This window comes from Nicotiana tabacum, chromosome 8 (genome assembly GCF_000715075.1).
Source record: "Nicotiana tabacum cultivar K326 chromosome 8, ASM71507v2, whole genome shotgun sequence".
NCBI lineage: Eukaryota > Viridiplantae > Streptophyta > Magnoliopsida > Solanales > Solanaceae > Nicotiana > Nicotiana tabacum.
The window spans coordinates 18,005,957-18,031,584 of NC_134087.1; the positions used below are offsets into that span (position 1 = coordinate 18,005,957).

Below are 25,628 nucleotides of genomic sequence, written 5' to 3' on the forward strand. Positions count from 1 at the left end.
ATCTAGATTAAATGATGCAAGAGAGGAATAAGGTGAATGATACTTCCTAGGAACCAAATGATTATACATAAATGTGATAACTTCTAATGTAGAAAAATATTGCAATGAATGCAGATGATGTATGGATTTCAGATATGTAGTAAGCAAGGTTGTCTCTTTTGCATTCAGTCTCCCTCTTTACAGAGTGTTCTCCCTCTATTTATAAGGGACAATCCTTTTCTAAACCCTAAAAAGGTATAACATAAAGAATATTCAAAAAGCATATTCTCACTGTCTCCTACTACGCTTACACTACTGCAGACATCGTACGTCCGCTAACCACTGTCGGCCGTCACCCTATATAACGACCAAAGGACACTACATCGTAAGGACCTCGTTCCTCGTCGTACTCAATAGTGATCGTGGTCGTCCAAATTTGGACCTATACAAAAATAATGGAATCTATGAAGATAAGTAATTTTTGCCCAACAATGTTTCATAGCCAAGCAAGTCTCAGAGGGAAAATGATCATAATACTGTAGAATTAAGAGCAAAGATGGCGGCTATAGCTTATCTCCAAAATAGAATTACGGTGGCACTCTTTGGGGCCGGAACTAAATTGTATATTTATCATGGAGAATTAATGTTAAAGACAAAATAGATTTATTTACAGACATGATGGCGCCTGTGTTTATCATTATATATTCATCTACATCATAGGGTGTGTTTGGTACGAACAAAAATAGTTTTCAAAAAATATTTCCTAATTTTTCCATGTTTGGTTGGCTTAAATATTTTGAAAAATATTTTCCTCATTAACTCATTTTCCTCTAATTAGAGGAAAATATTTTCCAAAACTCCTTCTCAACATTCCCCTCCCTATTCCCCAACTCCCACCCCCATCTCAACACCAACCCCAGCCCCACCCCAACGCCTCCACTATCCCACCCTAAATAAAAATATTATTAATAGTACTTTTTTCATGTTATAGATAGACTCTTTTTATTTCAACAAATGAGTTTTTTCCATGATATAAAAAAAGTATTTTTTTTTCTTTTAACAAAAAAAATACTTTCTTTTCATGATGTAAAAAAAAGTATTTTTCTTTACATTTCAATAAAATAAGTATTTTCTTTTATTTCAATAAATGGGCACTTTATTTTCATGTTGTAGAAAGAGTACTTTCTTTTTCAACAAAAAAAAAGAGTATTTTCTTTTTTGTTATGGAGCACAAATTTCTATGTTATTTTTGCGTAAAAAAGTAAAGCAACACATTAGTTCCTTTGGATTTGTGTGAATTTTTAAAGACTTGGGGGAAGAGGGAGGGGGGGTGGATGAGGAGAGTAGCATAGAAATATTTTCCTAAAAAAATATTTTCTACATCTCTAACCAAACACTAGAAAATATTTTCCAAAAAAGGTTTTCCACTCACCAACTAAAAAGAAAAAATAAGTGATAAAACTACTCATTTTCCATGAAAATATTTTCTAGGAAAATATTTTCCTTCGTATCAAACACACCCATAGTATTGACCAGTGATATTAATTATTTAATAAAATAGCGAGGTCAATGTAAGGTGAATCGGATACTACTTGTTATTTAACGCAAGTTTAGTCACTTGTTCTGTTTACTCGCGAGACTCTTGTCTTTTGGCCTGAAATTTTGAGCAATATACATATTCATATTGCAGCACTAGAAGAACTTAGCAAGAACAATTTTTGCAAATGGGATAGAAGATAGTAGTTCATTTTTTGTCAAATCAATTTGTGCAATTATTTAAAAACAAACTTATGTAGGTTTTCTTTAAAAGTGTATCCAAGAAAAATCACAAGCAACATAACTAACCAAACATACCCTAACTCGTGGTTAAGCACAGTATTTTAAAAGGCGAGGGCATGAGGCGGAGCGTTTTACTTAATATTGGGCGAAGTGAAAGCTTCGAGACATGAGGCGTAAGCCACACGGATCTTTAATTATTTAAATTTATGAATTAATAATATAATATTATAACACAATAAAATATAAAAGATACATTAGAAGTTCAAGAAAACTAAAAAAATTAAAAAAAACTCATATAAAATAAAATATTTAGCATGTTTTACAAGTATAAATAATAATACTGTTAAAGTTACTACGAAATATAAATTAACTCCAACCTATTAACTTTCAATCAATTAAAAATTATAATTTCTTAAAAAATATTATCAAACTGCATATATTACCTCTTTAAAAGTAAATACACAATAAAATTTTCAATACTGTAATTTAAAATATTACTCCTTCATGAATAATATAATATTATTTTTAAATAGTAAAATAAAAAATGTATGATAATTTTGAGAGACAAATTTAAGACATGAAGATCTATCATGTAAAGATACAAATTTTGGTTATCTATTTTTAGAAGAAATATTCACCCTTACGATGTTCTCAATTAGTAAATATGTATGCAATAATTTCGATATTTGAGTTATTCACAATTTTTATATTTCTATAAACAAAAATAACTTTAATCATTCATTTTGTTAAATGTTTTGAGAGTTAACAATACAAATTAGTGAATTCAACACATGATTTATATAAGAAATGTTGGGCGAGTCCCGAGCGTGTTTAGGGCGCTTGGGGTCGTAAGCCTCAGAGAACTAAGCCCCACACATGAGTCTCTAGGCGTTTTGATAGTGCCCCGCCCCGGGACGAGTCCCAGACTAGCCTTTTAAAAAAGTGGTTGAGCATCTCGCATTTAAGAAGGAAATATTTCTGTTTAGTGCTTAAACAACTGAAAGTTCAGTTGTTTCAAAAACTTTAAAGAAATAGAGAAGCCCCCGGCGAGGATCGAACTCGCGACCTTTCGCTTACGAAGCGAACGCACTACCACTATGCTACGGAGGCAATTTGTACAATAGACGATATACGTAATTTATATAATATATATTTTCTTTTACTCGTTAAACCCAAGTTACTAGAAAACAGAAATTTCATAAATTAACTCACACAATGACCAACGTACAAATGCCAAAGCCCAAAGGCAATGATTTGATCGCCCCAGTCCCACTGACATTACCAGAAAATTTAACAGTATGCATACTGGAGAAGGAGTTAAAGTCATAGGATTGGTCTTGGAGTAATCGATTCTAACATAAGAGTTGTGATCCTAACATAAGAAATTGTGATCCTGACATGACTAGGAAGGGGAAGAGCAAAGTCTTGATCTCTACTGGTTCTGATAGCTTGGAATTTAGTTTTCATTCCCATATAGCAAGATTAGCAATACTTCTGTTTTCCTAACATAAGACTTAAAAAAAAAAACTTGAGTTTGCTTTTCCAAATAGTCTAACCTGTAAATTCAAAATGATGTTGAGTCCATCTAGTAACTCCAACTTGTCCAGTAACGATTTAAATTATTGAACAAAAGTCAATACCGGATTCACATTGCCTTCAATCAAATGGTAGCTTATTTGGGGTTGATTAGCAAGTCGACATCCAGTCTGCTACGCAATGCCTTCCTGATGTTTCTTGAAAGGGCAACGCAAGACTAAGCAATCGATGTCAGTACGGTTGTTGTCCGCCAACTGAGATCCCTCCGTATGTTAGACTAGATTGTCAGTGCCGTACGGGAAAACCAATGTCGTGAGCAATTGAGAGAACTGAAATGAGCAATTGTGAATGAAAGTTGGTGATTATATTAATGAATGAAAGCTATTACAAATGGATGCGGTGTCGAGGGGGAGAGACACCAGTACAGAGAAATGATTGCTTGAAATGTTTGATTGCTTGATTCCCCTAATAATGCTTAAAAAAAATAAACCAAAGTTACATGACTTGACCTAGCTAAGCTAGAGAAACACACTGAATGAAAATGAAGTGAAACTACTCTATAATCACAATGAAAAGGACTTAGTTTATTACAAGGTAGAAACAAGTCCGATGGCAGCAACTTTATCTTTCGGGTCAAGGTTTGCGCGTGTCGTGTTGTTTGCGCGCACGACACTTGTTGTATTTGCCTGCGGTTGGGCGACGGTACTTGGCATCAGGGTTTGTGTGCGAGGCGTTGTTGGAATGGGACTAAAGCTGGGCGCTGGAAAGGTATCAGGATCTGCGCGTGAAGCATTGTCTGTGCGCGCGGCGCTGTTGGCATTATCATGATTTGTGCGTGAAGCACTGTTGGCATTTGCCAGCCGCTGGGCGCTGACGAGAGTTATCGGTGGGGCGACAGAGGCACATGCGCGCTTGTCACTTGGCGCTGCCGAGACCACAGGGCCGACCATGGCGCTAGGCATTAGGAGGCTTGCTAGGACGTCATGGGGCCCGTCCAGGGGGTCATGAGGCATAGCTGGAAAGCAACTCATGACATTCTCCCCCACCTGAGTTGGTGACATCCTCGAAGCCTTACCTGCATGGTGATGATTGATCAGGTTGTTGTTGGCTTGGAGGTTCGTTCCCCTCTGTGTTTTGAGCTTGCGTATTTCGAAATGATGTAATGATCTTAGGCGGTTGACATGGAAGACTGGATGGATCTTCCACCAGGATGAAGTCTTTACCTGGTATGTGGATTTCCCAATGCATCTTTTGATGGACAAGGGTCCGATGCGTTTTTGCTGCAAGCGAGGGTCATGGGTCCTCTCTGCAAACAAGTACTGCTTTGGGATATTTAGCATCACTTTGTCTTCTTCTTGGTGTTGGACAAAGCAAAGATTTTGATTGGTGAACCTTTTTGCCCGCTCTTGGGCTTTGACGAGATAACTCTGCACTATTGTTACACCCCATATTTTCATACATGAAAGTGCGCCATAAATAAATTGATGAAAGCTCGAAAATGAGGTGTTAAATTCCGCATTTTCGTACGTTAAAGTTTCATCGTAAGTTAATCGTAAGCTCGGGAATAAGATTATTTTGGGATTATAAGTATTATGCTATTTCAAACAAGAGATAAGTAAATTCGTGAAGGTGAGAGGGTAAGCAAATTGAAAAAAAAAATGATTCGACGAAGTTAGGCATTTTGGGATAAAATACGGCCCGAGCTAAAATACCCGGTATTTATGGACTAGTACCATACAAGGAACCATATGACCATGATAGTAAGGTGTATAAGGTATGTTAAAAGTGAGTAGTATTTTAAGTAATCTGAGATAATTCTTAATTGTATGGGCGTTAATCCACATGTAATGACTAAGCACTGCTTAGTAGGTGGGTGTGGATGCTTGACAACATAATAATCTAAAATGTAACACATGTGTCAACAAGAGTTACACGTAATCATGGCACTTGAAAACAAGTAAAACTATCTCACTTTCTATACTACTACAAGAATGCTAGTGTAATTCATTCAATTAACAATAATCTTACATCATACAAAGCAAAAGAACATTAACCACCTTTGAAAACGTTCTAGCACTATGCTCTAAAGCCTCTAAATAACTTCTGTTACAAGGCCTTACCAAAATAGCTGCCATGCTATGTGATTATGATTGAGGCATGGAAGAGATTGTTCATGGATACAAGTAAAAAGTTGGCCTTAAAGGTATGTTAAGGCTATCTCTTCTTTCTTTTTGGCATGGTCTATATGACACGAACGAAACGAGCAAATGCACAAATTCCATAAATGCCTCGAATCATAGAAGTATTAGAGATGTCTATGTTCTTGAATTCCTATATGTCTTATAATTCTATCGCATGTTCATGGGTCTCAGAAAATATGTAAGTTGATAAAGTTTGTTTCATGATATTAATCAGAGGTATAATGGTCTTAAGACGTTTCGAGAGATTTTATTAACATACTTCTCATGCATTGCATTCATTTATACATGTACATTGGCTCATGACCAGACGGCATTATATACGATGTATATATATATATATATATAGGAAAAGGTTGTGGCGTTATATACGCACCACCACCTGATCAGTTGGTATATGCTAATGATTTTGCCCGCAGTGGCCGAGATGATATGATGGGATGCCCTTAGAGGCTTGATGATGTTATGAACACATGTACCTATGCACGACATGACATTCATACATATATGCATGACATTAAAAGTATTCATGATTTACAGAGTTATTCAGACTTACAGGTTAAGTCATTTACTCTATATTTCTTCCATGTCTTTTACGTACTTATTTATGTGCCTTACATACTCGGTACATTATTCGTATTAACGTCCCTTTTGCCTGGGGACATTGCGTTTCATGTCCGCATGTCCCGATAGACAGGTTGAGAGTCCTTCAAGTAGGCTATCAGCTCAGCGGAAGCAGTGGCGGAGCCAGAATTTTTACTAAGGGGGTCAAAATATAAAGAAGTAAACACACGAAGAAGTCAAGGGGAGTCAACATATAGTAATATATGTATATAAAATAAAAATTACCAAACTACACAGTGTAATTTTTCGGACGAAGTGACACCCCTTTGGATAAGGTGGCTCCGCCACTGAGCGGAAAGTGTTGGTGCGCTCCATTTGCTCCGGAGTTGCTTGTTTGGTCAGTATGATTTAGACGTGTATTGTTTGGTATGGCGGGGCCCTGTCCCGACCTTTATGTTAAGTGTGTACTCTTAGAGACTTGTAGATAGATGTCATGTATACGAATGCATATATGGCCTTGTCAGCCTATGTTTAGAGTTTACAAATGATTATGTTGGACTTATAGGCTCGTATATCACATGTATAAGTTTTTATATCAGGTTGGTTCGTCCTATATTGAGTATTCCCTATGTTTATTCTAGTTAGCCCATGACGGCCCGTTTGGCCCATTTGCCAATGAAAGTACAATAAGAAAGATATGTTATGTTGGTAGTCGGTTAAGTAAGGTACCGGGTGATCATTACGGCCCATAGGTTTGGGTCGTGACAAAAGTGATATCAGAACAGTTCTATCCTAGGGAGTCTACAAGTCGTGTCTAATAGAGTCTTGTTTATGGGTGTGTTGTACACCACACTTATAAGCAGGAGGCTACAGGGCATTTAGGACTGTCACTCTTTCTTCTTACTCTAGATCGTGTGGTAGAGATTAGTTGTAAGAACTCAATTTCCTAAACTCTATGTTATTTATAATACGACGATGCCTACATCCAGAAAGATAGGTGGTATGAGGTTCAATATAACTATGGAAGAGCTGAGTCAGAAGAACTCGATTTTTCATGATGCTTATGATTAGTAAATGTAAGGTCTTCAGTAGATCATGTGTATACTAAGACGTATAAGCCTCTTGATAAAGCGCCTTAAGGCAAGAATTTCTATCCACCTTTATGATGAAAGCAATGAGAAATTAAGAAGACAAATACAATTTTCAAGAAGCAAAAGAAGCAAGATGAAGAAGGGTACGAGGCGCCCAATTAATAAAGATTATCAGTATATACAATTTAGGCAGAGGAATATAAGCCTTTTAAGTTATCTTCAACAATAACAAAGGTATGTACAATTGGCCACACCGATCTCAGTTATGCCCTATAGGAGCTAGTATATATGGTTTAAGAGAAGGACGAGATATCAAAATTCGGCTGGGGTTAGAGTAATCCAAAATGGTGGATGGATTGTTTGTATTAGTTGACGTTTCCGAAAGATATTGCAAAAGTACTAATAAATTTCCTTGTGAGACATCCAGATGGTGCACTCTAAAATGGTACAACTAGATATGAGTACTACAAAGATAGGCACTGGAAGCCTTGAATTGATAAATATTACCTAAGTGTGGCTCTCATCCCTAGTAGAGCGAGAACGTTAAGCAATCCGACGAGCCAGTGGATGGAGAAAGGGGAGCTAAAAGTAAAAGAATGTCTTGTTGAAGTTTTCAGAATAAAGTGATAGACAAAAATATTAGCAAGGAAATAAGGAGAGAGTTAATGAAGCATTATGAGTAAGATGTGATACATTAATGACAATGGTAGAAAAAAGAAAGAAAGAAAAAGTATTATAAAGTCGATAGTTAAGGGAAGGGAAGGATGAGAAGTGATCGGCCTTGAGACAACAAAAAAATATAGGCCATAAAGTCATATCCTCATTTCAAAAATAAGCTCGTGACTCCAACGCGACTACTAGGAGGGAGAGTTAAACCCCAGAGTAATAGAAATCAGCATGGGCCGGTGAACAAGACAAACTAAACATGAATTAAGGACTGAGAGATTTCATATTGCGTTCCGGCGATAATAGAATGGACAACAGAAGAAGATTCATGAGAAATTCAGAGAATGGTCATTCAGGAAGACGCTTCCCTAAAGCAAGCAATGTGAGCAAAGTTAAGCTCAAGGGAATGTATGTTCTAGTTACACTAAATGTCACCATCACAAGTATGGAATATTGTTATCCTTGGTATAGAAGGATTACCGCAAGGCGAGTAAGGGTCATCGATGGTATGAAAGGACTCCGAAGATGAAGAGGTAAAATATCTATAGGTAGGTCGACGTAGCTCCAACTCTCAGTATTCCCCTAAAGGGGGGAATATGGTGTGATGTGGCGTTAAGTCAAAATTAAGTGATTCTAGTAATTATGGAATGGTAAAGGAAGAATGCGATAAAAAGGAGATTGCACTTATTCAAAGCCTACAGATATGCTACGATTCCAGAATATTATGCAAATACAGCATCAAGGAAAGGAAGTAAGGGTCCCTGCCCGATTCATAAATAAAGAGCCAGTGTAAGACGTAAGTTAAGACAAAGGAAATAACTCAAGAAATATTATAAGAAACATTGATATGAGAATGGGCCAACAAGTATATAGTAATTGATTCGGGAAGAGCCTAGTTATGGCTAAACATGAGGTTAAAGACGAGTCAGCAGATCGTGCAGGATAAACATAATAAAACCCAATATAGTGAATTTAGTTTCGCAGTAATGTCATTGTAATACTTAAGAAATATTCAAATAGGAGTTGGAGTAGTTAAAGGTATCGTATGAATGTTATGGGAATAAAAGAGAGTGTCGCTGGAAGACAGTCAAAATATCAATTTAGAAGAAGCCCTACAAGCATAAGGGTGTGGAGGTAAGTAAATACAGATAATTATAGGCAAGGAAGGACGTCAAAAGGTTCGTCGAGTATACGATGTAATAAGCTCGCATCTTTACAAGAGTCGGAGGGTCCTCCCTAAGTACTACAACAAAAAAACTAACTGAGGAAATAAGGAAGAAGGCTTCAACCTAAGCTCACCTAAATAGGAAATGGTCATGTAAAAATAGTCTCACTACAACATTGCAAGCACTCCAAAAGAAAGTGGCACCTACCACGGCTAATGAACGGGAAGTAAAATCAAAAGTAATATTCGAGATCATATGAGCCACACAAAAACTCTGGTATGCGTGGAAACTAAAATAAGCTAAGTATGCACGCAACAAGGGGGCAGAAAGACCAGGAAAAATAATAACTTATGATTAAAGAAAAATGAGAAGGAACGAAAGGAATTATTCAATCAACGATCCAGAGTTAGTTACGTTATGAACGCACCTAAGAGTTCTAAGTATTATCCATGTAGCATATATGTTGACAATCATACAGCTATAGAAGATTCCAGTATATGTTAAAAGAAAGAATTGAGCCCAGGTCATGGACAAAGAATTGAATTGTTAGAAGATTGTATCATGGATATTCCACAGCATCCATGAAGGGCTAAAGTAATAACTAATACCATGAGCCGCAGATCGGAAGAGAGCTTAAGCCGACATAAAGGCTGATCAAAAGGAGGAGAAAACTAAAGAGTTACATCAACGAAGTAAATCAGGAATCTGATTATTGGACCCAGAAAATTATAAACCTTGTGATTGAGAACATTGTAGGATTAATCTCAGATATCAAGGGTACAAGAGAGATAGTACAGTAGCCATATTCTATAATGGCTCTACGATAAAGCTAGTTAGAAAAGTACCAACCTTATAAAAAGTCAGTACGAAGCTCTCACCGGATTGTATATGCACCAGAGCTGCAAGTATTATAATAGAGCTTCAAGTTATAGACGCGAATTATACCTATGTGGAAGGGAGGTTATGAAAGAAATAGAAGATACGATGCAAGATTTTAAGGTAGTAAGGTACCAGGTGCTCGTGTGGCCCATAGATTTGGATCGTGACAACTATCCCCATATTGTGCTCCCATTCCCTCGAGAAGTTGCCAGCTCGAGGAGATTTCGGCATGGTTGATGCATTCACCGTTTACGGGAGAAGCGGTTGTTGTCCAGTAACAATTTCAAAAGCACTTTTGTTTGTATGATGGCTCTTTTGAGAATTGAAACACAGTTGAGCAGCATCTAAAAGCTTCACCCAATGCTTCTGTGATCCGGTTGCAAAGTGGCGGAGATATTCCTCCAACATGTGATAGTTTACTTGAGTCCACCAACTGTAGAGTACCTGGTCCTCTATGAGTTTCCACTGAAAATACTAATAAACCAAACTGTATAGAGATATGGTACTATATCAGTTCCCATAGTGCTAACTACTGAACCAGTATGTAAATGAGACACATGATTTTTAAGTGAAAAAATCCCAACTCAATGAGACAAAAACCACGACCTACTCTGGTAGGATTTCAACTTCACTAACTTGTAAACACCTATTACAAGCCACTTTGTAATGACTCCATTACAAAGAATTCAACTCAACTAACTTGTGATACTCTTACCACAAGACACTTTGTCACTCTCGAGTTACAAAGACTTTAATCACTCTAACTTGTAACAACACTCTTACAAGACACTTTGCAATAACTCTATTACAAAGACTTAATCACTCTCTAACTTGTAACAACTCTATTACAAGCCATTTTGTAATAACTCTATTACAAAGACTTCACAACTCGATTAACTCTAGCCAAGACACAAACTCAGATGGTTTATGATTTTGAATTTCCTAAAACAAAGCTTCTAATAAATCAAGATAGGAGTTACAATGAAGAACAAATAACAAAGACTCGACAAACCTAAGGACTTAAGATATCTTCAATCTTTGGATCCGGTCCTTGAGGTTGCAGCAGCTTTGTTCTTGAGAGAGGTGTTTTTAGCACTTGAAAGAATATCGCTGAAAATGCTCAAGTGGTTGTCTTGTGCCTTGCACCAGGTTGTTATACTCCAAAAGACAACACCATGGTGATGTCAATTCTTGGTTAGTACATGCCTTTTCCCAATGGGAAGCGACTGTTGCACTGTCTGTTGCACTGTCGCGTGTACAGTTGCAGGCAGTCACTTTCTGCAGTTGCTTTCTAGCTGTATAGTTGACTTATTCTTCTGTCAGGTGAACACCAAGGGATCAGGTCCCTAATCTGGTTCTTGTGAATCTAAAGGCACACTGCCCAGATTATCTTGAGTTGATTAACTTGATAATGATTGTACCAAGCATGCTTCAGGTCCTTTATCTGGTTCTATACAGAAAGTTTGTTAGATCATCAAAACATAGATTAAAAGACCTTAAGTTCTTGTGAATCTAAAGGCACACTGCCCACGGGGACTTCTTTGGTTGTTCCACCCAATGTCTGGGGTGGTAAGTTGATGGCCTTAACGCGTCCTTTACTCTTTCGCACAACTAGACCAAGGCGCTCTACTTGAGTTGAAGCCAAGTAGTTGTGGGTAGCACCCGTATCTATCAATGCCCGAATGGGTTTGCCATTCACTTTCAGTTCGACGAACATTAGGGTCCTCGCTTGTGTAGGACGCCTCTCGTCCATCTTTTCCTTCCCTTTCTTGGTGATTGGGCCTGAGTTTTTCTTAGGAGAACCTGCATTGGTCCTCGCAAAAACATCTGAGATAGAGCCCACAATTGCATTGAAGGAACCTGCTTGTTCTGCGTCTGATGTGTCTGATGCGTCTAACTCAACCTCAACAGTCTGATGAGCATTGATCTTTGTATATGGGCATTCATTGTTCCAATGTTCCCCGTCGCAATGACGGCATTCTGAAGAGGGCTTCCTCCCCTGATTGTTGTTGATGGATGTAGCATTGTTGCTGCTTGAGGGAGGAGTCTTAGTTTTGGATGTACTCTGATCTCCCCCACTTCTGCTTGGGCTACCATTGCTAGGATGGCTCCCGTTGTATCCCCATCGGACAGGCGGTTGGGTCTTGTCATTCTGAGTTCCCATGTGATAATTGCCAAGGCATTTTGCAGCTTAGATCGCCTTGGGCAGGGTATCTACCTTTTATCTTTGTAGTTCTGTACGGGCATGGGGTTTCAAACCTTCTATGAATGCGAAGAGCTTGTCTTTGTCCCCCATATCGCATATGTTTAGCATGAGTGCGGAGAATTCTCGCACGCACTCCCGCACTACCCTGGTCTGGCGGAGCTCCCGTAGCTTTCTCCTTGCATTGTATTTCACATTTTCGGGAAAGAACTGCAGGCGTATAGCTGCCTTCAATTCTGCCCATGTCTGGAGAGTATCTTCACCGGCTCTGATGGCTTCGTATTTGACCCGCCACAAGAGTTTAGCATCACCTTGAAGATACATGGCATCAGTCGCTACCTTTTTGGTTTCTTCCAACTGGCCCACGGCATTGAAGTATTGTTCGATGTCGAAGATGAAGTTTTCCACTTCTTTAGCATCTCGGGATCCGTCGTATGGCTTTGGCTCCAGAATTTTTAGCTTTTGTGGCATGGGGCGGTGTTTGTTGCACCCCTGATGTGATTTTCGCCTCCTCGAAGCAGGCTTTGTAGGGCAGCATTGACAACATTGAATTGGCCTGTCAAGTCGTCTATGGTTAACTACATGGCAGTTAGTCTGTCTGCCTTCTGTTCCCGATGAGCTAAATCCTCGGCACGCTCCTATTGGAGGTCCTCGAATTTGCCATGAATATTGACAGTTTCAATGGCTATCGTTTATCGGTCTTTCTCAGAGTCGCGACTGATGTTTGCTATGTCATTTTCGGCCTGCCGCATTCTGCGGTCCAGGTCGTCCAATATTTGCAATAGGTTGGTGCTTAGATCAGGCACCGTATCCACGATGGGCTGTAATACGTCAACCGTCTCTTCTAGGGACGCGATGTGCTCCCCATTATTCACCGTGGTCAGAAATGGTGGTAATGGCAAATGTGTTCCCTCGTCCGATGCCGAGCCTAGGCTCTGATACCAACTTCTACGCAATGTTCCTGATGTTCATTGGAAGGGCAACGTAAGGCTAAGCAACTGATGTCAATACGGTTGTTGTCCGCCAACTGAGGTCCCCTCCGTACGCTAGACTAGATTGTTAGTGTCGTACAGGAAAACCAATGTCATGAGCAATTGAGAGAACTGAAATGAGCAATTGTGAATGAAAGCTGGTGATTATATTAATGAATGAAAGCTAATACAAAAAGATGCAGTGTCGAGGGGGAGAGACCCCATTACAGAGAAATGATTGCTTGAAATGTTTGATTGCTTGATACCCCCTAATAATGCTTAAAAAAATAAACCAAAGTTACATGACTTGACCTAGCTAAGCTAGAGAAACACACTGAATGAAAATGAAGTAAAACTACTCTATAATTACAATGAAAATGACTTAGTTTATTACAAGGTAGAAACAAGTCCAATGGCAACAACTTTGTCTTGTGGGTCAGGGTCTGCGCGCGCGGTGCTGTTGGCGCGCACGACACTTGTTGTATTTGCCTGCAGCTGGGCATTGGTGCTTGGCATCAGGGTCTGTGCGCGAGGCGCTGTTGGAATGGGCCTGCAGCTGGGCGCTGGCAAGGCATCAGGATCTGTGCGCGCGGCATTGTCTGTGCGTGCGACACTGTTGGCATTGCTGGTGAGAGTTATCAATGGGGCGACAGAGGCACATGAGGTGTGGCTGGAAAGCAGCCCATCTAGTCTTTTGCATTGTTCCTTAATTACAGTTATGGGACTTTATGGATGCATAAAGAAGCTACTAATATGAGAGCAAAAGTAGATACTCGTACAAAGATCAGTAAGAGTAAGAATATTTCTATTACTTCTGTATACAATACATAACAGATTAATAGCATGGTCACAAGGACTAGTACAGGTTTACAACAAAAATTAGCCCTACGATTTACAACTTGCTTCCTAAATAGTTTGGTTGGGCCAAAAATAACTAGTCATTTGGGTTAGGTATGAGGTAAGTATATGCAAAATGCCGTGCAAAAAGCTGTTTCTAGATGCGTCGGCTGAGTATAAGCCAAATATTCTACGCTGTTGGCTATTGGAGTAAGGCTGGTGTCCCAGCAACATCAATCAAAAAGCTACTGAGCCAACTATAGGTTTTATACAAAAGACACGTTGCTAAAATAAAGTTTTCCATCAATATCGACATCTATAAGTTGAGAATTTGTTAGTACCACTTTCTTGTAAATATGTCGCAGCATCAATAACCTTGCGATAGTAACGCCAAGATACGTTCTTCTCAGTGATAGGTCGTTGACCAAATGGATTACTCTCTACATACTTTTGAACATTTTCTGCCATGGACAATCCTTCAAGATAAACACGCAGATCACCCCCAGGCCCTGCTGCAGATAAACAAAATGAAGTTACATAAATTCTAACAGCATGAGTTGGATAGAATACAATTCATGCCATGCATACACAAAGAGGGTAACCACAATCACAGAGCGGTATCTCTACCCCATACAGAATAGGAATGACCCAAACCGTTTAAGCGGTCATATATAGTAGTGTAAAGCAATTTAACTAAACATATAATCGGAAGTATGAAACCTGGAGAAGCAAAGGCAGGAACTATAGCAAAAAGTCCATGTACAAAATGAAAGCACAAAAAATTTCCAAGTAACAGAGTTCAGTATCAATTTGCATGCTTCATCCGTAAACACACATGGTATACTCATGAGGTACAAACATCACCAGCCTCTCAATGAAGCAGCCCAAGAAACAAAGTTTACAATTGACATGTCTGACTCACCTACCCTTGTAGTTGTGATAGTTTTGCAAGGGAAAACACACACACACAGAACTCACCTAATGAGTCATCTTTCTCATCCATGTAGTGGTATGAATTTGGAAATATTGCTGTATTTGGCTGAAAAAACGAAAATGTAAGTTCAAACTTATTGACTTTTAGTCCTGCAGTAAAAATAAATTTCCCAGGAAGAGGAAAGGATTAAAACTCACTGGATTACACAATGCTTTGTGAGGGGAGTCATCCAATAAAAGTGTGTTTGACTCATCATATTCACCTCTCTCCCATGGAAGATCTGGTTCATATTTATCCCACAACATTTTAAGCTTCTTCAAGATAATAGGCTTAGTCCTCCTTTTCCCAACAACAGGAAAACCTGTATCAGTGCAGTGGGATTGATCCTACATAAGATTCAAGTTTGTTATGCTACTTTGAAATGAATAAATGAAAAGAGCAAACAGAGAAACAAATAAGTGTGTACAAAGAACACCAAAATAATAAGAATTGAAAAGAAAAAAAGAAGGCAGGATAGAAAGTAGCAACTTCTCCAACATAACATTTATATTCTCCCAACGAGAAGAAAACAAAAAAAAGGAACAAAAGAGTATTTCTCGATCTTACTTGACAATTAGGAACGGGACATTTCCATATGTTAGTTCATACATCAATCGAGTGGGTAGAGCCACAAACATTAACTATGTTCAATCAAAAGTGTTTATCCAACTAGGTTACCAAATCTTAAAATAACTATCCAAGAGAGAATGAGCCACTAGTTTGGAAACTCCAGTCTATTGCAATAAGGTAAAACCATAAATTCACAAGCCAAGCAGCAGACTTAATGTAGTTCTCAGGAATTCAACTGGAGCCCAAAAAGTATTAGGTTGTAGAGTAAGGCAGCAGAGGGAAGTTGGCACCATATGTATTCCTAGGTATTTGGTTTCACTGAGGAATAAGGGCAAGGGAGAATTAATGAAAGAATACTCAGTAAGCTACGTGGCAATCATGGGGACTTGTTTCCATCCTGAACCAGCTAAATTTTCCAAGACACTCATTTTCTTTTGCAAAGAAAAGAGTTTAGCTGCTTTATTTTCTCACACTATGAAAGGTCAATAACTCATCCCATTCGTGAAGGCCCAAAACTTAACCGGACATATAAAGGGAAGGGTGACAACTATCGTAGAATTTGAGCCTTGAAAAGGTAACTTGAAAGAATGGCAATCAAGCGGGAGCCTTCTTCTAGTCTCATTTGATTAAAACATGGTTCGTGATTATGGTAACAGTGCTAACAAGATTTTTTTCACGTCTGGGGACAAATCCTTTGACATTTCTGAGGATTTCACTGCTTCCGAAAGGTGGTTGTACGATTGGGTTGAAAGGAGAAGGAATTCAATGCGTAGAATGACAGTTAGTAGGAAGGCAATGCTGTGGATTTGCGACTTAATGCACATGGCGTCCGCAACTCCGCATCCAGAGGAAATAAGTACAATTCTTGGAAATTAACTGATCATCTACATAACTACTTCTGTTCTCAAAAGTACAACAGGTACGGTAGATTCATAAGTACTGTCACAGTTCAAGGGGAGAGGAGATCAGTCATTATAATTCCTGAACTGTCTCCTAACAAAGGATGGGGAGGCATAGCTGCAAAAATTGAGAAGTTTATCCTCGAAAACACAGCCAACGTTGGTGTGCAGAATCCTCAAACCCAGGAGATCACATATGCAACAACAATTAAACAGAGCAAATGGCAACCTAAGCAGGGGAATATCACTTTCGTACATCAAAGTCAGCGTATCAGCATCCCTGAATCTGTTGTTCTAACAGATAATGACACTCTCAGCAGATGTTTGGTTGGATCCTTTATTGGGAAGACAGAAGCTCCCACTACATCGGAACTAAGAAGATGGGTCGCAGATAGATGGAAGTTACCTTGCGGCGTCCAGATTTATGACCTAAACGAGCAACAATTTCTTTTTGAATTTCCCAACAAGAAGATCAAGAACCCATAAAATTGATTTGGTGGTCGCCGGAGGCTAGCTGCTCTCCGGCAGGTCTCGTTAGTGAGTCTCTTTGGATTAGGGTTATCGGCTTGCCTTTGCATTTATGGTCAAAGGAGGTCATGGAGGAGATAGGGACGAAATGCGGCGGATGGGTAGAAACAGAAGAAGAAACCCTTCTCAGAAATCATCTGAAATGGGCAAGAATCAGAGTAAGAGGGCCAATTGACAAAATTCCCAAATGCATTGAAGTGGAAAATGACGGTCTGGTTTTCTCCATGCCAATTTGGTGTGAATCAACTCCAACGGTGACTGTTGATCGGAGGATTACTGCGAAAAGGGAGTCTAGCGCTATGGTCTGTGTTCAGCCACATCTGGTGGCAGAAGATATAGGGGCTAGGGTGGCTGGTCACGTGGGAGAGCACGGGGAAGTGTCACATTTTAAAATTGGACAACTAAAGGCGCATGCAGAGCACGTGGAGGCTCCTGTTATTGCCGGAAAAAACTCTGGAGCCAAAAACTCAAGTTTGGGCATGGTTCAAAAGCCATTTATATTGCAGAAAGGAATTGGGCCAGATTTATTTTTGAGTAACCCACAAAAGTCCAGCCTTGTAATGACTGGTTATGGGGGAGAACAAGGGGAGTCATCTAACTCCAAATTGGGATTGTTGCTAGGGCACGCTGAGCACGTGGAAGATTTAGTGTTAAATAATCCGTCTCTTGGGGCTAAAGAATCGGATTTGGGTCGGGCCCAAAGGCAGGAAATTGGGCCAGACCAAATTTTGAGCTCTATCACTCCCTTAGAGCCCATACCACTGAATATAGTGGATTCTTTCCTCGTGGAGATCGAAGCTATCCAAGCTTCACAGTCATGCGACTCTGTAGCAATGGTAGACTCAGTCGAGGTTGCAAAAGAAGATGCTAATGTTAGTTATCAGAATCAAAATCTTCTTCGAATTTCTGAAGGAAATAAAGAAAACTACCATGAAACAGGGCCGAATATCGAGGGAACGGGCGTAGAAAACCAAGAAAATTCTGGGCTACAATTAATTCGAGTGGAACAATCTCAACACTGGCCAATTGAAGATGTCCAACCGCTAGATGTTCAAATTCAGATGGCGGAGTTAGAAGCTTCTTTATGGGTTCACCGAAATGTTATGAAGCTAAGCAAGCAGTTTGGGGTGGACTTTCAGGGATGCGAATGGGAGGCATGGTCTCTGTTCATGAAATTGGACAAGAAAAGGCACGAGAAGCGAAAGGAAACTAGTGGTTCTAACCTATCTACCCCAAAACAAAAGGGGATGAATGAAGTCAAGAATCTACAATTTGGCATCAAATTCAAAGAAAGCGGATCAAAGAGCAGGGGGACAAACAACTCTATCAGTTATTGATGAAGGTACAAATTATTTCATGGAACGTGAGGGGTTTGAATGACTTTGAAAAGAGAAGGGTGATAAAATCTTTAATGCAAGAATGGAGAGCAGATATCTACTATTTTCAAGAAACAAAGATGGAAGGGGAGTACGGCGCGCTGGTTAGGTCTTTGTGTAGCAACAGATGGGCAGACTATGTAAGTTTAGAGTCCAATGGGAGGAGTGGAGGTATTCTAATTATGTGGGACAAAAGGGTGTGGGCCGGGGAATTAGTTAATACAGGGTTACATTGCATCTCCTGTAAAATTTCTTCTCTGAATAGGAATTTCTCTTGGTTCCTTACTGGGGACTATGCCTCAAACGGTAGAAGGGAGAGAGAGGAGCTTTGGTGGGAGCTGGGTGCGATTAGAGGAGTTTGTGAAGGTGCTTGGGTGGTTTGTGGCGATTTTAACACTACTAGATACGCTACTAAAAGGAAGAATAGCAGGGGTATTACCAGAGCCATGAAGGATTTTTCAGAAATTATAGAAGATCTAAAGCTTGTTGACCCTCCTTTATTGGGAGGTAGGTACACTTGGGATAGGGGGAACAATCATGATTGTTCTTCAAGAATCGATAGATTCCTGTTTTCAGCTGAGTGGGACGAGGAGTTTAACAATATTAACCAATCCATTCTTCCTAGAATTGTCTCTGATCATTGCCCTATTTCTTTGAAATATGGGGAATGGGAATTCTCAAAATCTTATTTCAAATTTGAGAATTGGTAGATGGAAGTGGAAGGGTTTAAGGAGAGGGTGGCAGGATGGTGGAATTCATGTGAGATCACTGGTAGGCCAGATTATATTCTGGCTTATAAACTAAAAATGTTGAAGGTTAAATTAAAGGAGTGGAATGTGCTTAATGGGGGGAGCTTGAAGAGGAAGAAAACTGAGCTTTTGAATCAAATTCAAAACTTGGATCTTTTGCAGGAACAAAGACCGTTAAATGAGGCCGAATTACTTGAGAAGGCAAGCTTGCACATGGAATTCCAGGAGATTGCAAAGAATGAAGAGATAGCTTGGAGACAAAGATCTAGAGCTTTATGGCTGAAACAAGGTGACAAAAATACCAAGTTTTTCCAGAAAATTGCCAACTATCATAGAAGAGCTAACCATATAGATAAGCTGGAGGTTCAAGGGGAAGAAATTATTGAGCCACATGGAACTAAAATCGAGATAGTGTGTTTTTATCAGAAACTATATGCAGAAACAGAAATCGGAGACCAGATTTTAACTTCCAAGGTGAATGCAGCATTACAGAGGAAGATAATGAATTGTTGCAAGGTGAGTTCGAAGAACAAGAAGTGTTTGAGACCTTGAAGCTATGTGCAGCTGACAAGGCACCGGGCCCCGACGGCTTCTCTATGGGGTTTTTCCATAATTGTTGGGAGACTGTGAAAGAAGATATCATCCAGACCATCAGGAACTTCCACAACAATGAATATTTTGAGAAGAGTTTCAATGCTTCTTACATTGCCCTTATTCCAAAGAAAGTGGAGCTAAGGAACTCAAGGACTTCAGACCTATTAGTCTTATAGAAAGCATTTACAAGATCATTTCCAAACTGTTGACAGAAAGGCTCAAGAAAGTGGTGGACAAGCTAGTGAATGGGCATCAAATGGCCTTCATAAGAGGCAGGCAAATCATGGATGCTTCTTTAATTGCAAATGAATGTGTGGACTCCAGACTTAAAGGGCAGGTTCCTGGAATTCTATGTAAAGGCCTATGATCATGTTAATTGGAACTTTTTACTCAAAGTTCTTCAGGATATGGGTTTCGGTAGGAAGTGGATCAACTGGATATCTTTAGATTTTCCATTTTGGTGAATGATTCACCAGAGGGCTTTTTTCCTTCGGAGAGAGGCTTGAGACAAGGGGATCCCTTATCACCTTTTCTTTTCCTCTTTGCTATGGAAGGATTGAACCAAATGTTAAGAAATGCAAACAACAATGGTTGGCGGAAAGGTTTTAAAGCTTCAAACAGGGAGGGAGATAGTGTGGAGATCACTCATCTTCTTTATGCTGATGACTCTTTAGTTTTTTGTGAGGCAAAGGCAGACCAACTAAAATTTCTAAGAGTCATTCTTGTTATATTTGAAGCAGTCTCAGGGCTCCATGTAAATTGGAGGAAGAGCATGTTGTTCCCAGTTAAAGAAGTAGATGATATCCAGGCCTTAGCAGCTATACTGGGATGTGAGGTGGGTTCTCTACCAACTATATATTTGGGTTTATCTCTAGGCTCCAAGAACAAATCGCAGGAGATATGGAATGGGGTTCTTGAACGATGTGAAAAAAGGATGTCAATATGGAAGAGCCAGTATTTATCCTTGGGTGGAAGGGTGATATTGGTTAATAGTGTCTTGGATGCGTTGCCTACATATGTAATGTCTCTGTTTCCCTTACCAAGCAAGGTAAGGAAAAGAATTGATGCACTAAGAAGGAACTTTATATGGCAAGGAAACAGAGAGAAGGAAACTATTCATTTGGTTAATTGGAATTCCCTTATCACAAGCAAAGACAAAGGGGGCTTGGGTGTTAGGAATCTTAAAGCCCACAATCAAAGTTTACTATTGAAGTGGCTTTAGAGGTACAATCTGGAGGTTAATGCTTTGTGGAGAAAGGTCATTCGTGCCAAGTATGGACAAAATGGACTATGGTGCTCTAACATTGTTAACAGTTCACATGGGATTGGGGTATGGAAGTCGATCAGACTTCACTGGAATACTCTGGCTGATAATACATCCATAAAGGTGGGTAATGGAAGGAAAACACTTTTCTGGAATGATAACTGGTTAGGACATGGTCCTCTCAAAGAACTTTTTCCTAATTTTTTCAGCATTGCAACATCGCCTGCATCAACTTTAGACAATGCCTAGGGTCAGCAAGGATGGAATGTTACTTTTAGAAGGGCATTGAATGATTGGGAATTAGAGAGGGTTGTGGATTTATTTAATATCTTGGAACGTTTCCAAGGTCTTGGAGAAACTAAAGATAAACTCTATTGGAACCTTTGCAGGAGTGGGAATTTTACGGTCAAATCCGCACTCTATAATTGCTGGTTCAAACCAACAGTTAGAACAATGGCCCTGGAGGTATATATGGAAAGTAAAGGCACCTTTCAAGGTGGTATGCTTTTCATGGTTAGTTGCAAGAAAGGCTTGTCTAACCCAAGAGAACTTGAGAAGAAGAGGTTTTCAGCTATGCTCTAGATGCCTATTATGTGGTTCAGCTATAGAAACTAATAGCCACTTGTTTCTTCATTGTCCTTTTACTGACAAACTGTGGCAGCTATTTCTTAATATTGCGGGCCTTAAATGGAGCATGCCAGCTAACACCTGTGAACTGTTGAAGTGTTGGAATTATAATGGGGATATAGTGAAACAGAAGAAATGGTGGCGATTGGTTCCTGCGTGCATATGGTGGACAGTCTGGAAGGAGAGAAATTTAAGAACTTTTGAAGACAGAAGCAATTCTTTACAGGAAATCAAGATGAAGTGTTTACTATTGTTTCATTTCTGGTGTAAAGAAAGTTATGTTGAGGAGGCAGAATCTTTAGTAGACCTGATAGGTGCACTGTAATCCTAGGTTGTCATAGCTGGTTTTTGTTCCTTGTAAATATGGCTTGGCACTACCCTAGTGCTGTTTATTTTTAATATACATGTTACCATTATCAAAAAAAAAAATTGACCACCCCTCCACTAATTTATATCTAGAGCAATTCAATTATTGGCTCTGGAAATGAGCGGGAAAAGGATTGAGACTCCTATTGGATTGATAATTCAAAATTCCATGCATCAGCAAACAAAAGAGTCTGCATATATGACAAAGTAGTGCAACAATCAAGCTTCATTATCATATCTAGTTATTTTTCTAATCACTATCTATGGATTTCAATCACTCACATTGGGCATGAATGAAAATCCTTCTTCTATAGTCCAATGAAGTAGAATATGGATTTGAATCCTCAAATTATCCTTTGAGATGAGAAATATAGTATGTGTGCTTAGACAAACAAGACCAATAACTCATGTTTTCTCAGCTTGAGTCTGATTCTAATTCCAAGGCAGGAATTCCTAGGTTCCCCATGATATCCATTTATGTAACCATGCATTAGTAATTCTTGGGAGAAAATCAGAAATTACAACTAATTGTCACCATGCACTTTCCCTTTTTCAAATGATATTAAAGTCCAAGAATCACAAATTTTCTTTTAGTCCTCTGCTATGAACACCAAGAATTGAGCACTTGTACAAGCACCACGTCATGAAAGACTATGAGAAGCAAAAAATTCATACCCAACAAAAGACCAACTTGTGCTTGGCATTTCCCAGAAGAACATCAAGAACCAACTCCATATTCTTCCTGCAAAATTTTCAACAACATACACGGGGCAGATATAACCACACGAGTCTACATTTTAACTACCGAATATATCCAATAAACGTACTATGGTGAGTAAGCAAAGTTTGAAGAGTACTTGATCCTTGATGACCATACACCTACATTGAATCTCTCAAAGCAGAATTGCAGAAACTCGTCAAGAAAAGGCCTTCTAAAAACTGGCACAGCAGATATAACCCAGTTAGAATAATTTCTAAAAGGAAAGAAAAACTAAAAGGCAAAATAAAAAGTTGGCCAACTCTACCTGCTTTCCCTGATACAATGATATCCGCTTTCAAATTATATGGAACATGACGAACCGGAACAATATCAGCAAGTAATCCATTTACATCAAGTACAAGAAGCTTCTTAGTAGAAGGTGCATTAAGCACTCCACCCAATGGAGGGATGATAGCCATATTTGTGATTTGAGTCTTCCCATCTACAAAAGCACTCGTTCTTGAATGAGGGCTGTCTTCAATTGCTGATTGTCTTTCCCCATTCAAGGATTCATTGGTTGTGATCATACTATTAGTGTCGTTGGAGGCCCCAAGACCACAAGACCTTGCACAATGTGAAATCTCTTTAGTAGATTCAATTTCATATGCCACATTCACAGTGGCATCTGTCTCATTTCTATTCTCCTGCTCAGAATTTTCTGCTTTGGAGTCTATTGGACACTCATCCTTGATAGAAACCATTGAACTGCTGATGTTCTCTTTCTGATCATCAAGTTGTATTATTTCCTTTTTATTCCAAGCTTCAGAGCATGAACTGTCACCAGGTGTCTTCTCTAATAGCATTTGTTGCACACCCGTCAACAAGGTACTGTCTCCAGTAATTACTTCTTCAGGCAAATTATCAGAGCAATACGATAAAGACACTTTGTAGTGGTTTGAGCTGGCGGTTTTTGCTTTGTTTTCTATAATTGGAAAAGAGGAGGCAGCATCCGTCATGATAGATGATAAACTGCTTGCGGGAGCACTAGAATTCTTTCTCCTCTTCCTGGAATAAGTTATCAGCACTTCCAGCTTTGGGTGTCTATGCAGATCCCTCATCTCAATTGCAGCATTATTGACCTCAACAAAATTACCACGTTGAGTAGTCAAAGTATTGCCTACATTAGAAACTGTCTCATCCCGATTTTCAACTTCAGAGACAGACTTCGACTCCAAAGTAACAAAAATGTGATCCTTAGAATTGTCACTGCCGCACCTATCACTACAAGTTTCCACATCACGATCTGCACCAGTAGACTTAGAGGGATTGTTCCAATTAGTTTTTTCTGCCCCATCACATATATTCTTAGACAGACATGCCCCTATCTCACAACTGCTCATCACCAAATCTCCTTCATAGCATGTGGCAACTCCCATTTCTGAACTTCTACCTTTATCTAAAAGATTCTTCCCTGTTATAGCAGCAGCATTTGCCTGTTCACAAGTAGTTACATTATTTTCCGAGGCATTACACTTGCTCTCCAGAATGCTTCTTCTTTTCTTTACCTTCCATGCACACAAGTCCGCGAAGCAACTTCCTACTTTTGTACTTGATTTGATATTTTCAGACGACCAGAGATGTGAATTTTTTTCTTGATCCATGATCCTCAATGGAGCTCCTAACACGTGGTCAGCATTACCAATACAAAATACCCTCCTATTTTGCTTGTTTCTCATTCTTTTTGCCTGCCAGGGAATGAGGTCATCAACGTTTTTGTTATGATGGCCTCTGCTAAAAGCAGCTTTGCTATTCAGCTTTCTCAGTTTAGTACCACACTTACCCTTCTCAGCATCCCAGTAGTCTGGAGCCCCAGGGGCAGGCAATGCCTGGATAACTATCCTACTGCTATGCATCCTTTTCATTCAATAGGGGATACAACAATGTTAGGAAGGTCCTGCAATAACATTAAACCAAGTTCCAATGAAGAACATTGGGGTATAACTGAAGTTTAATAGTGCATACTTGCAATAAAAGCGGAAGCATGAAACCAGTTAGAAACTTTTCTGCAAAATTCTCATGCAATCACTAGTGAGGCTACATTAGTTACAAAAGTGTCATTAGAACCCAACTCAGTGGTAGAAACATGCATCCAAATCAGGATGGATCCCTAGTGTAAGATATGGGTTCGCATGAACCCAATATCTTTTGCCCAGACCTTGTATATGTATTAAGAAATCCACTAAATATAATCTATAAACATTTGATATTAACAACTGCAAACCCCGATTGTTATTGTATATTAACTTAAAGTCGCTATAGTAACCCATAAACTTCAAATCCCAGATCCAACTCGGATCCAAATATGGAGACTGAAATACTAAAAAAAGATAAACTTTAAAAAGTACTTGCTTTTAGATTTCGTCAACGCTACACTAATTATACTCATAATCTTTCTTAATAACAACTGTTTACATTCCCCAAAAGGAAGGGGGGAAAGGCAATATATCCACAGTCAAATAGAATTTGGTCAACACAAAATGGAGCAAGCTCAGTCCAGCTAGGTTATAGAGATTGCAATCTATATTCAGTCTGTAGCAGTCACATTTATGAATCCTACACAAATACGAGACAATGCCTATGTAGATTAAACCTAGAAAACTCAAAATTGTATTAATCGAAATACTTAATCGTAAAATGCATCAGAGAAAATGAAAAAAAAAACTTTTTGCAGTATATTTGAAGCATATGAAAGTTACCTAGTTGAATCTGTTGAGCGTTGGAGAGAACTGAAAATGGAAAGTCAAATTTTGATTTTTGAGTAAGAAGTGGAAGGACCAGAGTATTTCGGGTAAATACAGCGGGGATTTTGGTTCCTTAAGATTGTCTTTCTCGGAAACCCGATCCAACTTTGTAATCATTTGGGGATTCGGATCTTTCCGACCAATCTTATCCAATTTGTCCAAATTTGTTTCTTATTGTATTTTTAGAAAACATAAAAAATAATTTAAAATGATATAAATATGAACGAGTAATATAAAATACACGAGTGAAAAATATAAAAAAATTGATATACCAATCTAGGTATAACAATATTTTTAGATAATAATATCATA

At 39.0% G+C, this 25,628-nt stretch overlaps 1 protein-coding gene and 1 non-coding gene across 5 annotated transcripts; both read right to left on the reverse strand.

Annotated features, from left to right (window-relative positions):
- Positions 1-2,796: 2,796 nt before the first annotated feature.
- On the reverse strand, positions 2,797-2,868 carry TRNAT-CGU (transfer RNA threonine (anticodon CGU)). The gene has a single exon. It is a non-coding gene; the product is annotated as a tRNA-Thr (tRNA).
- Positions 2,869-13,820: 10,952 nt separating this feature from the next.
- On the reverse strand, positions 13,821-25,408 carry LOC107768741 (uncharacterized). Of its 4 annotated transcripts, none has more exons than XM_075219038.1 (8): positions 25,272-25,408; positions 24,356-24,469; positions 22,841-24,260; positions 22,673-22,754; positions 22,491-22,557; positions 15,001-15,189; positions 14,848-14,908; positions 13,821-14,378 (listed from the first exon to the last, which is right to left on the reverse strand). In XM_075219038.1, exons 2-8 carry the CDS (start codon positions 24,365-24,367, stop codon positions 14,173-14,175), a joined length of 2,037 nt encoding a protein of 678 aa, XP_075075139.1. In that variant the 5' UTR covers positions 24,368-24,469; positions 25,272-25,408; the 3' UTR covers positions 13,821-14,172. The 4 variants fall into 4 exon arrangements, with proteins under 4 accessions (XP_075075139.1, XP_016443371.1, XP_016443370.1 ...); XM_016587885.2 differs by having other exon boundaries at positions 13,821-14,381; XM_016587884.2 differs by having other exon boundaries at positions 22,841-24,469; positions 25,272-25,397.
- Positions 25,409-25,628: the final 220 nt, after the last annotated feature.

Coding starts and splice junctions, on each gene's coding strand:
- LOC107768741 (XM_016587883.2), bottom strand. CDS start 24,437: ATGAAAAGGATGCATAGCAGTAGGATAGTTATCCAGGCATTGCCTGCC. Junction 22,755..22,840: donor CATTGTATCAGGGAAAGCAG/GTAGAGTTGGCC, acceptor CTGCTGTGCCAG/TTTTTAGAAGGCCTTTTCTT. Junction 14,909..15,000: donor ACAAAGCATTGTGTAATCCA/GTGAGTTTTAAT, acceptor TCGTTTTTTCAG/CCAAATACAGCAATATTTCC.